Source organism: Macrobrachium rosenbergii, chromosome 6, assembly GCF_040412425.1.
Source record: "Macrobrachium rosenbergii isolate ZJJX-2024 chromosome 6, ASM4041242v1, whole genome shotgun sequence".
Lineage (NCBI taxonomy): Eukaryota > Metazoa > Arthropoda > Malacostraca > Decapoda > Palaemonidae > Macrobrachium > Macrobrachium rosenbergii.
Window position 1 is genome coordinate 12,529,695 of NC_089746.1, and position 17,500 is coordinate 12,547,194.

Genomic DNA, 17,500 nt, shown 5'->3' on the forward strand with positions numbered 1-17,500 from the left:
GACACCCCCTTCCCCCTCCCAGTCTCACTTCCCCATCCTCTCTCTCACACCACTGTCTCTTTACCATGTTCAGCCTCTATCATCCTCGTCTTTAACCCCACCTCCTCCTCCTCCTCCTCCTCCTCCTCCTCCTCCTCCTCCTCCTCCTCCTCCTCCTCCTCCTCCTCCTCCTCCTCCTCCTCCTCCTCTTCTCGACGACACGGAACCAGCAGCGAAACTTTCTCGAACGTCTCCGAGTCCATTGGTCTTTTGAGGTTATTTTAGGTGACATAATTTCGAAGAAGATAATTTCGTGTGTGTGTGTGTGTGTGTTTGTGTTGTAGCTGTTGTTTTCCAAAGCAAGAGGTTGTGAGGAGATAATGAAGGTCGTTTGGGAAAGCAACAATGTAATTTTTTTTTCATTTTAATAAGGTTTGGGCGGATATTTGTTTTGTGTAGACACTAATATACCTCTGAACGTTTTCATGGTGCATCCCCCTCTCTCTCTCTCTCTCTCTCTCTCTCTCTCTCTCTCTCTCTCTCTCTCTCTCTCATATGCACATTACACCGAACAGTACCCATTGCCCTTGCCAGATAATTCCATAGAAGTTTAAAAAGGCTCATAACAAAAAGTGCTTGAGTGTGTTCCTTATGTTGGGAAAAAATAAAAAGTTCCATAAGCATTTGACAGCTTTTATGTTACAGTAAGTTGACCATTCGTTGCCTTTGGAGTTCGTCGAAGAGTATTGATGTGTTTTTTCTTTTGTCGATAGACGTCAATTCATTGATTTCTATCATACAAGTTTTATGTTGTGTCCACGTGTAGAGTTTTTTTATGGATTAATTTTTCTTTTCGTTTCCTTATTTGTGTGATTGTCATTGCCGAACTACCTAAGCTACCAATAATGCTTCATCATGCATCTCTTGTTTTTTTCTTTTCTCAAAATTGAGAAGCCGGGAAATATATTTAAATGGTGGTCTTTGTAATGCTAAGTAGTCTTCTTTGAAAAGAAAGCTATTTACGCATTTTGTCATTTGACTTGTGTAGAAAATTTCCTCTGAGCTATGATTAAAAAGATGTAGACGGTGGTGAAGAATAAACGTTAACTACGTGACTTGGGTAAAGCTTGAACTATGAAAAGGGGGTTGCATTATTTATACAGTATACTGGTGCCCGCATTAGTAACTAACACTGCATATATAAAAATAGCTTGACGGCTGATATAAAACGACGACGACAAAATAGTATATTTTTAGTGTCAGAGTTATTGGGCTCCCTTTAGAAGTCTTGATAATGTTGACGTTAAAGTGCCTCTACTTTTGCTGCAGTTTTGCCTCGCGATATTGATAGTAATGATAGTATGTGTTCTTGCAAAGTCTGGATTGAAGGAAAGCGCACGGTCGGCTCTGGGACCCATGTAACCATTTTTGGACGTCGTCTTGCTTCCCTATACAGGAGGTGAGGTGAGACGTCTCCCTTTCACTGTTCCTAACGGAGTTCAGTCAAAACTCCCGTTATAACAGAAAACTTGTTCTTTCTCTTTTTCCTCTCACCCCCTACAAATTCGTGACTCTCTCTCTCTCTCTCTCTCTCTCTCTCTCTCTCTCTCTCTCTCTCTCTCTCTCTCTCTCTCTCTCACACAAACACACTTTTTTTGTCAGTTTCAAATTCCCAGACAGAGTGAGAGAATTTTGTATACCATAACAGTTGTAGTCAGCATCTCTGTCTCTCATATGAATAAGTAGAATGTGTTAACTGCCCTTTGGGAGGAAGGACAACTGTGTCTGTCGCATAGCCTCTTACTTGCCAAGGGGAGAGAGAGAGAGAGAGAGAGAGAGAGAGAGAGAGAGAGAGAGAGAGAGAGAGAGAGAGATGGTATTCGAACTGTCTGTTGTGCCGGAGGTAAGTCATGATGATTTTATTAGAGTATCAATTGCTTTTAATGGAACTTCAAAAACATAGCAATTGAAAATAATTCTACACCATGGAGGGAAAAGTGCTGCCTCATTAAGGAAAAATGCAAGCAGTATTTCTTGATATCAGAATCATCAGAGGTAGTCAGAGAGAAATACAATGGGCTTATTGCCATACTACAAGTAGTGCCATAGGAGTGAATGAAAGTGCTAGGTGTAATGGCTTCACGCGAAATACGAGAGAAGCATTTTCCAGAAAATGCAAAAAATGAACGAGAACCGTATGGTCAAATGGAAATAAAGTTCAATAATAACTGATGGGCAGTCCATTTGTAAAGTTGTAGGAAATTAGGATTTGCCTCAGTTAGATTATGCACAAAATAAGTGCGGTATAGCATCCTTGTGCCTATTTCTTAACGGAATAGCTAATAGGATATTTTTGTGACATGAATTATTCTCCTCGTATGCATGGAAAACGAATTGTAAAATTTTGAGTAGTGTATTTACAATAAATCATTTAATATTGATAGTTTATATTGAAATGGAACAGATTTTTTATTTAATACATACGAAAATTGTAATAAGCCGTGAAGGAAGAGGTAAAGCTGGATTATTAAACTGATGTTTTCAGTGGCCTGTAACACATTCTGTAGAATTACTATAGAGAACGAAAGCTTTAAGGAACAGTGCAAGAACTTGAAATTAAGAACGTGCGTTAGAGATATTACACAGTAAGTGATGGAATTTGCCACTCTGATGGACGACCATTTTGTGCCCTAATTTCTGCAAGAATGAAGTGGACCCTTGATATTCTGTATTGATCAAGTATTGCGAGTTCCAAGCTGAATATCGGGAGAGAAAGTCAGTAGACATTGCACTTTTGTTTCCGGGGATGAAACCGACGCTTGAGGACTTTTGAAATCAGTCAACCAATCGAAGATAGACTTAGATTTCTCTCTCTCTCTCTCTCTCTCTCTCTCTCTCTCTCTCTCTCTCTCTCACACACAAACACACTTTTTTTGTCAGTTTCAAATTCCCAGACAGAGTGAGAGAATTTTGTATACCATAACAGTTGTAGTCAGCATCTCTGTCTCTCATATGAATAAGTAGAATGTGTTAACTGCCCTTTAGGAGGAAGGACGAACTGTGTCTGTCGCATAGCCTCTTACTTGCCAAGGGAGAGAGAGAGAGAGAGAGAGAGAGAGAGAGAGAGAGAGAGAGAGAGAGAGAGAGAGAGAGAGAGAGAGATGGTATTCGAACTGTCTGTTGTGCCGGAGGTAAGTCATGATGATTTTATTAGAGTATCAATTGCTTTTAATGGAACTTCAAAACATAGCAATTGAAAATAATTCTACACCCATGGAGGGAAAAGTGCACAAAAACATTAAGGAAAAATGCAAGCAGTATTTCTTGATATCAGAATCATCAGAGGTAGTCAAGAGAGAGAAATACAATGGGCTTATTTGCCATACTACAAGTAGTGCCATAGGAGTGAATGAAAGTGCTAGGTGTAATGGCTAGAGGGGGGTACGCAGGGTCACGCGAAATACGAGGAGAAGCATTTTCCAGAAAATGCAAAGAAATGAACGAGAACCGTATGGTCAAATGGAAATAAAGTTCAATAATAACTGATGGGCAGTCCATTTGTAAAGTTGTAGGAAATTAGGATTTGCCTCAGTTAGATTATGCACAAAATAAGTGCGGTATAGCATCCTTGTGCCTATTTCTTAACGGAATAGCTAATAGGATATTTTTGTGACATGAATTATTCTCCTCGTATGCATGGAAAACTTAAAATTTTTGAGTAGTGTATTTACAATAAATCATTTAATATTGATAGTTTATATTGAAATGGAACAGATTTTTTATTTAATACATACGAAAATCGTAATAAGCCGTGAAGGAAGAGGTAAAGCTGGATTATTAAACTGATGTTTTCAGTGGCCTGTAACACATTCTGTAGAATTACTATGAGAACGAAAGCTTTAAGGAACAGTGCAAGAACTTGAAATTAAAGAACGTGCGTTAGAGATAACACAGTAAGTGATGGAATTTGCCACTCTGATGGACGACCATTTTGTGCCCTTGAATTTCTGCAAGAATGAAGTGGACCCTTGATATTCTGTATTGATCAAGTATTGCGAGTTCCAAGCTGAATATCGGGAGAGAAAGTCAGTAGACATTGCACTTTTTGTTTCCGGGGATGAAACCGACGCTTGAGGACTTTTGAAATCAGTCAACCAATCGAAGATAGACTTAGATTTCTCTCTCTCTCTCTCTCTCTCTCTCTCTCTCTCTCTCTCTCTCACACACAAACACACTTTTTTTGTCAGTTTCAAATTCCCAGACAGAGTGAGAGAATTTTTGTATACCATAACAGTTGTAGTCAGCATCTCTGTCTCTCATATGAATAAGTAGAATGTGTTAACTGCCCTTTAGGAGGAAGGACGACTGTGTCTGTCGCATAGCCTCTTACTTGCCAAGGGAGAGAGAGAGAGAGAGAGAGAGAGAGAGGAGAAAGAGAGAGAGAGAGAGAGAGAGAGATGGTATTCGAACTGTCTGTTGTGCCGGGACTGATTTTATTAGAGTATCAATTGCTTTTAATGGAACTTCAAAACATAGCAATTGAAAATAATTCTACACCCATGGAGGAAAAGTGCACAAAAACATTAAGGGAAAAATGCAAGCAGTATTTCTTGATATCAGAATCATCAGAGTAGTAGTCAAGAGAGAAATACAATGGGCTTATTTGCCATACTACAAGTAGTGCCATAGGGAGTGAATGAAAGTGCTTACGCAGGGTCACGCGAAATACGAGGAGAAGCATTTTCAGAAAATGCAAAGAAATGAACGAGAACCGTATGGTCAAATGGAAATAAAGTTCAATAATAACTGATGGGCAGTCCATTTGTAAAGTTGTAGGAAATTAGGATTTGCCTCAGTTAGATTATGCACAAAATAAGTGCGGTATAGCATCCTTGTGCCTATTTCTTAACGGAATAGCTAATAGGATATTTTTGTGACATGAATTATTCTCCTCGTATGCATGGAAAACGAATTGTAAAATTTTGAGTAGTGTATTTACAATAAATCATTTAATATTGATAGTTTATATTGAAATGGAACAGGTTTTTTATTTAATACATACGAAAATCGTAATAAGCCGTGAAGGAAGAGGTAAAGCTGGATTATTAAACTGATGTTTTCAGTGGCCTGTAACACATTCTGTAGAATTACTATAGAGAACGAAAGCTTTAAGGAACAGTGCAAGAACTTGAAATTAAAGAACGTGCGTTAGAGATATTACACAGTAAGTGATGGAATTTGCCACTCTGATGGACGACCATTTTGTGCCCTTGAATTTCTGCAAGAATGAAGTGGACCCTTGATATTCTGTATTGATCAAGTATTGCGAGTTCCAAGCTGAATATCGGGAGAGAAAGTCAGTAGACATTGCACTTTTTGTTTCCGGGGATGAAACCGACGCTTGAGGACTTTTGAAATCAGTCAACCAATCGAAGATAGACTTAGATTTCTCTCTCTCTCTCTCTCTCTCTCTCTCTCTCTCTCTCTCTCTCTCTCTCTCTCTCTCTCTCTCTCTCTCTCTCTCAGCCAATCGTACATATAGCTGGGATATCTCTAAAATCAATCAGCCAATCATAGATATAGCTAGGGACTGACTCTCTCTCTCTCTCTCTCTCTCTCTCTCTCTCTCTCTCTCTCTCTCTCTCTCTCTCTCTCTCTCTCTCTCTCTCTCTCTCCCGTGTGTTTCTTGAAGCTATCTATAGAAACTCATTGCCTACAAAAAATAACGCAGAATTCACTGCTCGTCAGTTCAGTAACAAAAGGTTACCCCATGAATATTGAAATGTTTTTAAAAGTCTCTTCGCAACCACTCATGTTTGTCAAGAGTGGGCAGTTGTTTTTAATGGAAAAGGGAGTCTCTAAGGTGTTTTAGACTTCATGGTGTACGTTTCGATTTTTTAAAAGGGTTTTAAGTTGTATGTTGTTAAGGCTTATAACTTTCCGCAATTTAGCTCAGAACTTCGAAGAAAGTTGTACGTTGGAGAGGAAGGGCAAAGTAGAAAAACTTCTCATGAAAGTGGCTTTTTGTATTGGAACACTTTTTTTTCACAAAATTCGTTTTGGGTTTTTACAGTCCTCTGTAAAGGCAAGTTTCGCCCACCTGTATCCAGAGGGGTGGTTAATTTTTAAGGAATAACGCGGTTAAATATTAACATCCTGTAAAAAGTAAAATTTTCAGCTATAGTAAGGATTTCTCTCTCTCTCTCTCCTGTATCCTAAAGGTAGTGTATTAAGGAATGACGTGGTTAAACTTTAACGTCCCGTAAATTGTAAAATTTTCAGTTACGGGAAGGATTCTCTCTCTCTCTCTCTCTCTCTCTCTCTCTCTCTCTCTCTCTCTCTCTCTAGCTGCTGTTGCATATTTTGTGATATAAAATGTGAATAACCAGTGTAGATAGGAAATATTTCAATATGAATCTCTCTCTCTCTCTCTCTCTCTCTCTCTCTCTCTCTCTCTCTCTCTCTCTCTCTCTCTCTCTCTCTCTCTCTCACAGACCTTGAATTGAAGTCAAGAACTCACCTCCTCCTCCTCCTCCTCCTCCTCCTCCTCCTCCTCCTCCTCCTCCTCCTCCTCCTCCTCCTCCTCCTCCTCCTCTCTGTCTCCCAGTCCTTGCATTGAAGGTTGAGAAAAGATTGCGCAATGATTTTTGTGTACTTCCTGAATTATTTATGCTGACCTCTTGACTAACTCCGTCATTAGGCCTCTTAACCACTGGTCTCGAGTGTGGAAAGTGTGTAGTTCTAGGTCCGAACAATTTAGCTTTTAAGGATACCTTGAGAATTATCATTTCTTTAAGTAGGTGGTGATTGAAAGCCGTTTTCTGCAGACTGTTTACTAATTTGCATGAATGGGCGTATGTGTATTATGTAAATACTATTTTTAAGCATTCAACATCACCACAGACCTTTCAAGAATATTAATATTATTATTATTATTATTATTAGAAGAAGTATACCCTCGCTTAAGCTTGTCATGTTAAAAAATATGCCTGTATCGTGCGAAATAATCTTATATTGAGTCTTCTCAGCTTTTATTATGATTATGATTATTATTATTATTATTATTATTATTATTATTATTATTATTTAGAAGGTGAACCATATTCATATGGTACAAGCCCGTAGGGGACATTGGCATGAAATTCAGGCTTCCAGAGAATATGGTGTCCTTTTGAAAGAAAGTAACAGAAGATAATAGGAAATATGATTTTTGACTAACAAAGACTGTGTTCTACTCCGTGTGTGTGTGAGAGAGAGAGAGAGAGAGAGAGAGAGAGAGAGAGATTTTAGTACGTCTTATTTTGAAGACGATAAGGAAAGTACAATAAAAGAAGTATTTTATCCGCTTTGTTTTCAAGACAGCTGTCTGGTACGGTATACTGACCACGGCAGGTGCTCATTTTGTGTAATCAGTTCACATCGACAGGTGGGACCTTTTGCTTCTCAGGTAAGATGAGTATATACCTTGTCTCCAAGTGTCTCCATTGTTATCCAAAAAGGAAATAGGAAGTATAAAGGTTTGTTTGTTTCACTTCCACAATTCAGTTAAAAGTCATACACGAAGGTTTGAGTAGTGGGCTTGTCGCAGAGAGAGAGAGAGAGAGAGAGAGACTCGCCAGTGTTTTTGTGGCAGCAGATTTCCAATTTGTCTCTGTGGTTTGTGGGAAGATTGAGTCTGGTATCATGCAGTCCAGGGAATTCGAAGAATTTTTGCTTCTTTGCTTTGCCAGGTTTGTGTTTTATCTTCAGTACATGTATGCCGTTCTGGTTCCGGGTGAGGTTTTGAGTAACGTATTTTATGAACTATACTGACGTAATTTTTTCAAAAGTGCATGCAACAAAGTACAAAATGAGCTTATAGTGTCTTTAGAAAGCAGCAGAATAGTTATGCATTCAAGACTACAGACTAGCTATTCAAATCAAGGCATTCGTTTTTGCTATTGAATAAGAAAAAAAGCCTTGATTTGAAAGCGTTTTTTGTAGTGTTAATGCGTAATTACTTTTTGCTTTTCTAAAGTTATTAAAAGTTCAATTTATGTTTTGTTTCCTGTACTAGACACATCGCATAGTTCACGGTTCATTTGTCGTATATAGTCACTCTGCCCTGTTTAAGGTTACACGGTACATTAATAACCTTTCGTCTCCAGAAGAATGTTCCCATCATGAAAAATAAAACCTGTCTGCTATGTCTGCTTCAAGTGATAACGCTATTCTCCTAATTCATAAAACAAATAGTATCTTGTCCAAATCTTCCTCCTTTTTGCTCGGAGTTGCTTGAGAAGAAATCATTATGAAATTGTGCTTTGTGCTTCTCACCTTGTCTTAGGCATTTCAAGGTTGCTTAAGCTTGAAGGCCTTAGCAACAGACCTCCTTGCAAGGCAAAGGCCACCCAGACGTAATGTACAAGGTCGATCCACGTATTGAACTGGAAAATGTCTAATTCATAGTAACTCCAGGATGACTTGACACTTCTGTTTGTATAGTATATGGGTGATTGATTGATAGATTAGATTCCTGGCGTGAGGGAAGAGTTGCTTTCAGGGAGAGGTGTTGGATATCGTGTGGCGGGGCTGCGTGTGGTGTTTTTTACACTCCAGTTAAATCCAGTAAATGTAGCTTATTAGCAATAGAAACCTCTTGTCTCTCAGAATCTCAGTATCTCTAGGGAACTAGGCTAGTTGAGACATGTTCGTCTGTACTGCGAAATCTTTTGTCTGTTGTCGTTCAACTTGATTACTTTTGATTTTTTGTTTTGTTTAGAGATGATGTACATTGTGGCGAATCAAGGTTAGGAAAGGTTAGTGCGGATTTAGTAAATTATAAGCAAAGTTATGGGAACTGAAGCCTGTTTTACGTTTGTGTTCGCTGTTATTGAAAGTGATGCCTTGTGTTGTATTACTAGGTTTTAGTCAAATTTATGAACAGGAAATTTTGTACAGAGTGATGTTTAAATTGTGTGTAATTTCTAACTTGATATGTATGATTTGCAGAATCATACAAAACATACATAATCATCTTTGTTACTTTCACGTGACATCTCCCGCTTGACTCTGCTACCGAAGTGTAACGCCCTGTAGTTCTTGAGCCGTCGCTATGCGGTTACTCCTCCGAAGATGACGTGGAAACTACTCTTCCTCCCTCCCGCCCTCTTTCTACCGCCTCCTCCTCCTCCTCCTCCTCCTCCTCCTCCTCCTCCTTCTTCCGCTCCATCCTCCGGAAGCAGCACATTAACGCGTTGGTGGAGGCAGTTGATTCTAACGATTGACTCATGAAACTCAAGTAAGGTGATGTGGTTAGAAGTGGTGGTTGATAGTGATCTTTCTGTCTGGGGATTTTTCGATGCTGTGATTTCATTTATATAGTTTATATATATATATATATATATATATATATATATATATATATATATATATATATATATATATATATATATATATATATATATATATATATATATATATATATATATATATATATAAATTTTTTCCACGTTAAATAAGTGGTGGCTTCATAGAAAAACAACACAAAGTTTATTGGTAGACCTACACTCTTGACTGCTGAAACATAGATGAAAATCCCAAGCAGTGAAATTTAATAACTTCAGCCTTACAGTGCACGTGTACGAAAGGTTCATCAGGGGCTTGTCAAGCCCCCCCCTAGACTCGTTACGCTACACACTTTGATCTTGCAGTCGCACACTTCGTGAATATGAAGGTCCACACACCCCTTTGTATTTCTTGCTTCACCTGTTCTGTCGGTTTTGTAAGTCACTACTTATCTCTTCTACCAACGACCATGGTATTACCTCCCAAATACTTATACACGAATTAACCACTCACTCTTTGCCATCCAATGCTCCATAGTCATAGCTTCAGTTTACCTTCATAACTTTTTCTTCTTGCAAATATTTTTATAGGTTCTGAAGAGTCTCTTCCCCACTCCCAGTTATCACACTTACCTGCAAGTATCTACTAGTCTTTTTTTTTTTTTTACGTTATATATCGTCTGTTTTTGTAGCATGGTTTAACGAGTGTACTGACCTTCTCTTTACAGTTTAACCTTTGTCCTGTTCTGTTTTACATGCTTTAAACGTTATCATGCCATTCTCTCTACAGTGTTTATATTTATGGCCTGCCTTTGAGTGTACACATTTTTTTTTTCCTCCATCGGTCAGCTCTTCAGTTACAATTATTTTACCAATGTCCTCATCGTCCGTGTGCAGTATTTTTACCCACTTCTTGCGTTCCTGGCAATGTTTTTACCTACTTAGCAAGTTATTACGTTGTTCACGATCCTTGCATGCAATCGAGGACTAGTCGGGGATATTTTATGACCACCAGTTATGGCTCTCTCTCTCTCTCTCTCTCTCTCTCTCTCTCTCTCTCTCTCTCTCTCTCTCTCTCTCTCTCTCTCTCTCTACCCAATGAGTCTGTTGGTTTTTATTGGTTTGTGCTCTTGCTAGAACTTGTGAAAAATCCCAATCGCTATCGAAATGATAAATCTTTTAGGTGGTAATGGCGGCTATTAAATTTTTGATAAAGAATTTTTATATCTCTAATTTTGTTGATTACTTCTGTCCGATATTAATGAGGAAGAGTACCTCTGTAATAGTAATGACCTGTGGCTCTTTAGAGGTAAAATTTCTGAAGTAGAGAGTTGCAGATTGTGCCTTTTTTATATCAAAAATATTATTTGAAATATGGAAGTTTAATAAATCAAGCACATTGTGATGGACCAGTATTTCTCGAATTTATTTAGTTTGCTGTTTTCTGTTTCTGGTGTCATTTTGTGCCCTTCTCTTACATTGAGATTGAAATTATTAGAGAACAATGAAAATTTGATGGTATCCCAGGCAATTTTAACTGGTCGCAGTATCGAATTAATTTTTCCCAGGTTGAATGAAGGTTCGTTTTCGATACTGCGTGAGAGTGCACCTAAAATATCTCTTAAAGTTGAATAAAGATTCACTTAAAACTGTCCTCCTAAAACAGCTGATGCAGAGTAGAAAAAAAGTGGTTCGCATGTCATGAATGAATTTCTGATAATATCAATGTTGAATGTGCAGCGTCATTGCACACACGTTTCGGATTTGATAGTTAATCATGATGCCATTTAAAAGTTCGTAAATGAAAGGAACACTAACTCTAAAACAAAACAATAACATGTACAGTTAATAATTTGGAGACATTTCGAAAATATAGAAAAAATCAGTGTAACTTTGCACGCTGCTATCAGAGAGAGAGAGAGAGAGAGTGTATACTAGTTAATGGAATACGTACTACCTTGTCAGCCTTTGTCTTCGAAAGATGGACAATGAAAGAAGAAACCCTTGTCAATTATTTATCAAGCCTAGATGTGAAGGACGAAGAGAATAATTTGGTGATACCGAAGAAAAAATGGTCCTAACGTCTCCCCCTCCCCCTCTCCCGAAGGCAACGGTATGTCCTCAGGAAAAAAAATGATCCTTCCAGATTTAGTTCTGTCGTTTTCAGGGTAGCTTTTGAGGACAACCATTTATAATGTGGATAAAATCGTGAAGGCTAAGCTTACAAAAAGGTTGGAAATAGAGTTTTCTCCTCTTGAAGGGTTTTTATACATACTATTGATATAGTTTGAGCCGGCTGATACAAGTGGATAGATATCCGGGTATTAATTTTAAGAATTGAAAAGTATCTATGAATGATGTTAAAATATTCTTATCAGATTGGTTTTTTAAATTTTTTGCGTATTAAAAGACGCGACAGACGCTGGATTATACATTTTTTTATATAATTTTAATTTTTTGAATTATATGTTATATATATACTATGTATATATATAGGCTACATGTACATATATATATATACATACATACATACATATATATATATATATATATATATATATATATATATATATATATATATAATATATATATATATATATATATATATATAAAATTTTGTATTTACGAATATGTATATCTGAAAAATTTTGTTTTAGTTAATTAAGGGCTTTGATGGAGTTACGATTTCCTATGACATTATGTTAAGCCTATAGAAGCAAAGCGTAACTCGTGAGCGTCTGGAAGGCTTCGGAGATGTCATTCGTAAAATATTAAGTGGACTTCGGTCGCCATTGTGGATATTCCAGGTTTTCTTCTGCCGTTTAAAAGGAGATTTTATATTACGTTTGTACCCCGCTTGGTGGTTGTATTAATACGTCACTGTTACGTCACTGTCGCAGTCCTTGGCCTTGAATGCTTTTAGAGAATCGATCGAATTTGATCGAATACTATGAAGTATTCTTAGGATATTTGGCTGATGTATATTTCAGGTAACCATCCCCATTGTAATCGCTGGGTCTTACCTGCAACTTACATTGATCGAAATGGACTACCTTGCACCTCCCAGTTGCCGACCCATTCCTCAGAGGACCCATGGATTGATTATTCATAGCCATGTGTTGCATCATGTTGGGTATGTTGTGGGGTGTATTAGTCTGCAAGGACCTTGGTTCCGTTGCCTTATTAGAGCTGAAGGTTGCGCTACTTCGTGGAGATTGTTAGCGTCATGTTGTAAACGCGTCGCATACACAGCTATATTATTTTTAAGAAGTTTGCAACATGTTTTTACCTTATCGCATACACTAATGGTTATCCTTTTTTAAGATTGTTTTTAACATGCTAACATGTTGCATACACATGTTTTCCTTTGAAGATGGTTTGCAACTTGCTAACGTGTAGCAAACATGTTTTTCTTGTAAGATGGTTTGCAGCATGTTCTTAACATGTTGCATACACAAATGGTTTCCTTTTTAAGATTGTTTGCAACTTGTTACCTTGTTGCTTGCACAAATTTTTATCCTTTTTTTTATAGATATTGTGAATAATTTTTAGTATTTTTGCTTACTGAATTTGCTAGTGTCATCCTCAACTCCCAGTACTCGTCAGATATTTTATCGCTTCATTGATCCAGAAGTTACGACGTCATGAGTTTCTCTCTCTCTCTCTCTCTCTCTCTCTCTCTCTCTCTCTCTCTCTCTCTCTCTCTCTCTCTCTGTGTGTTCTCATTCGTATCGTCGTTCGATATTATAAGTAAATGACACTGCTACGATAGTATATCCTAGAATTTCACTGTATCTTATCTCCACATCTCTAAATCTTGGGTAATATAGGCGTCACTGAGTTATATCACCCAACTTAGTTTGGCTGGTGTTTTAGAAAATCCATACATGCATACATACATACATACGAATACACGTCAAAGAAAGTTCACTTTTTGTGTACCAGCTCATGCTCCTTTAAAGCTGTCTTGAGGAGCACGCAACACTTCAAGGACAAAGTACATTGAGCATTGCACCTGCGATGTTACTGTTCCTCACGTAACGGCGAACCATCAATTTCTTATCTACCACGTATCTTGTTTTTTACCACGTATCTTGATAATGGGTAATCCGGACTTCAGTCGACATAAGGAGACTAAGTGAAAGTCATGGTAATGTGGATGCGTGCAGTTTGCCAAGTGAACAGTGGTACGCCTTTTTGCCACCGCCGGGTACAGGCTGGCCGGAGCATGATTTTGCACTTTTTCGACGTATAACGTGTTCACCAATAATTCAGATAGCTGTGTTATTCGTCATTTGGTGAATCTCCTAGTGCCACACCCTGTAGAGGGGTAATACCATCAGGGCACCTCATGCGGAGCACTGTATGTATTACTTAAGGTTCTTTTCAGCGTGCCTTCGGCCCCTAGCTGCAACCCCTTTCGGTCCTTTTGCTGTACCTCCTTTCATATTCTCTTTCTTCTGTCTTTTTTTCCACCTCCTTTCATATTCTCTTTCTTCCATCTTTTTTTCCACCCTCTCCTAACATTTGATTCATAGTGCAACTGCGAGGTTTTCCTCCCATTCACCTTTCAAACCTTTTACTGTGTTTCCGTTTCAGCGCTGAATGACCTCATAGTTCCGAGCGCTTGGCCTTTGGCCTAAATTCCACATTCAACTCCTAGTGCCATAGTAACATGCTATGTTTATACTTGAGAAACTGTGTAACGTTGACGATGAATATGTCTACGTAATCCATAGCAAATAAGAATATGTTCGCGATTTATGATATGAAGACTGTTTGCGCTCTGTGACATATAAGTAATGGTACACTGTCCGTAATTATTGATAAAGGGCAAAGGCTTTCTTAATGTCCGTGGACGTACTTACAGTCCGCATGTAAATCAGAGGGTATCGCGTAGGGTCGACTTGATTGCGACTTAGCAGGTGAGTGATGGGACTGGATGTGGATGTATTGTTACATCCATCTTTTTCTTCCCACAATAATCACGTTCCTATTGATTTGATGACCTTCACGTAGCAAGAAATATCTTTGAGGTGTTGGTGTTTTATGCAAGACAGAAGTAGATGATATTCCCCTGCTTAAAGAACACTGTAATTTTTAAAATGGTAATACGATTTGACTGTTGGTCTCAGTGTCTAGATATAAGTTTGGGAGAGTCCTTTTGATGGGAATATCGGCATAGTTTGCAGCGTGAATGAGGAAAGTAAGATAAATGTAATGTCAGAATGGCCTTCATTAGTAACTAATGAGCTTATGGATAATGGTTGCGGCGAATGGAAGAGGAGATTCTCTAATGGACGTTCTGTTTTGTGCCTGTGCGTATGGAAAATTGTTAGTCGATGATGATTATTATAAATAAAGCACGCAACACTCAAGTGACCTTGGAACCGTGGCCGAGTTTTATTTTGCTGGATATCTAAGTTGTCATGTTACCAGTATGTCTCACCTGCACGCGCGCACACACACACACACACACACTTATATACAACCAGTTTTTTTTATAATTATGAAAAGAAAATGTTTCTGTTCTGTAAAATGTCATATGTAATGTTTTTGTGTAAGGTTTAAAACTATAATTTAAGCAAAATCACCTTAATCTGTTGAACTGAGTACTGTAAGTTACTTTCAAGGTGAGTGCCTGATAAGAAAAAAAATTATGCGAAAGAACAGCTAACTTGTCATCGAGAAAACATATTTTTCCTCGTGTGCTGTACACATTTGAACGTGCCACTCAGTGTGAAGTCACTGCTGTTGCAATGAAGGCATTAAGACTGCCACAGCTGCACAAGCCTCTTTGTTTGGTCATCTATTATCAGTCTTCAACTGTCAGAGCTGGATGGACCATAGGCTTCCACTCTCGTTTGTGTGTCTGTTCTTCAGGGTGTCTGTCACGCTTACCTTGTCATCACAAGTCACCCAGCGTGGTTGATATATTTCAAACTTTGCTCAGAGGTAGACCATCATGTACTATGTCCTCGTATGGGGCTAGTGCCGTCAGTAGACCTCATGCGGTGCACTGTTGGCATTACTTGAGGTTCTTTGCAGCGTACCATCGGTCCCTAACTGTAACCCCTTTCATTCCTTCTGCTGTACCTACGTTCAAATTCTCTTTCTTCTATCTCACTTTCCACCCTCTCCTAACAATTTTTTGATAGTGCAGCTGCGAGGTTTTCCTTATGTTACACCTCACAAACCTTTTGATGTCAATTTCCGTTTCAGCGTTGAATGACCTCATAGGTCCCAGCGCTTGTCCTTTGGCCAAAATTCTATATTCTATCATGTACATAGGTGCATGAAGGCAGAGCATCCGGCCCCTTCCTGTTTGTCTGTCAGCGGCCACTTTTATAGTCTTTTTTTAAGGGGGGACCATTATAATAAATATAGGCCCATATTTTATAGATTTTGTACAAAATTTTGACTTGGCCGGAACTTGAGAGCTTCAGTTTAAGAGACTACTACTTTGACGTACGACCTCCACCAATCCATGACGCCCTTTCAGATACCATCAGTTCCTGACCTTGACCTTGACTGTGACCTTCACAGCAAAAGTGGCTCTCAAGGAGACGAAGGCTCGCTTTAGATGTTACCTCTGAGGCCTGACTGACCACAGACAGGCAGATTACATAATTTACTGTGCATGTTAACAGAAGCACAGCTAATTTTAACGTAACATGTCCATCCCTCTCCATTATCTGAATGTATGACGTCTTGCTTGTGAAACCAGTGTTTGTGGATCTCTCTCTCTCTCTCTCTCTCTCTCTCTCTCTCTCTCTCTCTCTCTCTCTCTCTCTCTCTCTCTGCGCAACGTGTAAAGCTTCCTTTTGCAATTGAAATAAGTGACATTGTGCCACAAGGGGACATCAGTCTTCCCAGGACAGGATAGCGGTTGTGACTAATGTGTGACCACTCGAGTGAAGGTTGCTGGGTTATGCTTTATGGCCCTTTCGTGAAGAGCCACAATAGGATTTCGTGTGGTGGCCAGTAGGATTTCGTGTCAAATTTGCTTACGGCTGGCTCTCCCTTTGTAATTTCTGTCCAGGGGCTCTTCCGTGAATTGAAGGTGTTCCTGGTTGACTTACGTAATAGAGACGTAAAAATCCATTTAAGTAGTCAGTTGCAGCGTGTTGTTAGGGGTATAGCTGATTGTGCTTCTCGTCTCTTGCTTGCTGAAAACATCGATTTAAGTTTTGAACTTATATCCCTAGTGAAGTGAACGTGTATCCAGTTATCTTATATCCTAAGTGAAGTGAACGCGTATCCAGTTCTATGGATATGCGGCAGTAGCTTAGTAAGTGTGAAACATTAGAAAATGATCCTTTTGGTAATGTTTGGTGAATTAGTTTTATTAGTTCGTTAATAAATACATAATTAGATTTACATCCTTAGGCACAAGACTTCACTTTAAAGAATTTTTCACATGCACGAACATATGTGCATACGAATGCTGATATTTGTTCATATAGTTTAGTGAGCTGAGTGAATAGCGCATAGATATAAGTAGGGGCAGGCCTTGAGGAGTTCTGGGGTTAATATAGTTTTGTGAATGATCATTTTTAGTACACGCAAAATGTGTGTGTATATATACGCGCAATTCACTAGTGAACATTACAGCAAACATTACTCTTAACCTTGAGAAATTAATGCTTGAATGCTAAGCGCAAATACCCTTCTCAACACCGTAAGATAGCCCACATTTTTTTTTTTTTTCCTCCCGACGAGAGTCGCCAGCTGATGTGTGTGTGACCTCGTCGTATTGTGGACGAAACTTCATTATGAAACTTTGTTGGAGGATTAATTTCAACTTGGTGGCACGGGCGTGATGGACTGCGAATTCCGAAGGGGGGAAAGTTAATTGGAAAGGTCCAGGTGAGGGGAAAGGACGGGCGACAGACGACGAACGCAGTGCGCAACTTCCCCATCAGCCAACTTGTTATTAAGAGGATGTGAAACATGCTATTAATCAGCTGAGGATTTGAAACTTATTATTCAGTTGAGGATATGAAACTTATTAATCAGCTGAGGATTTGAAAGTTGTTATTAATACAGCTGAGGATATGAAACTTATTAATCAGCTGAGGATTTGAAACTTGATATCAATCAACTGAGGATTTGAAACTTTTTATTATTTGGCTGAGGATTTGAAACTTGTTATTAATCAGCTGAGGATTTGAAACTTGGTATTAATCAGCTGA

At 38.6% G+C, this 17,500-nt stretch overlaps 1 protein-coding gene across 14 annotated transcripts in view; it reads left to right on the forward strand.

Moving 5' to 3' along the window:
- The window catches only part of Uba1 (ubiquitin-like activating enzyme 1), a 132,606-nt gene that overhangs the window by 73,173 nt on the left and 41,933 nt on the right, over positions 1-17,500 (forward strand). The window contains exon 1 of one of the 14 annotated variants that reach the window (XM_067104925.1): positions 8,635-8,777. The exons of 12 other annotated variants lie outside the window; for them this stretch is intronic. Coding sequence is in view for 1 of the 2 variants with exons in the window: in XM_067104915.1 (XP_066961016.1) it covers positions 13,657-13,668 (12 nt within the window). In the remaining variant the exon portion in view is untranslated. Of the gene's footprint in view, positions 1-8,634; positions 8,778-13,423; positions 13,669-17,500 lie in introns of those variants that run through there. One more of the 14 variants, XM_067104915.1, reaches the window with a different exon arrangement.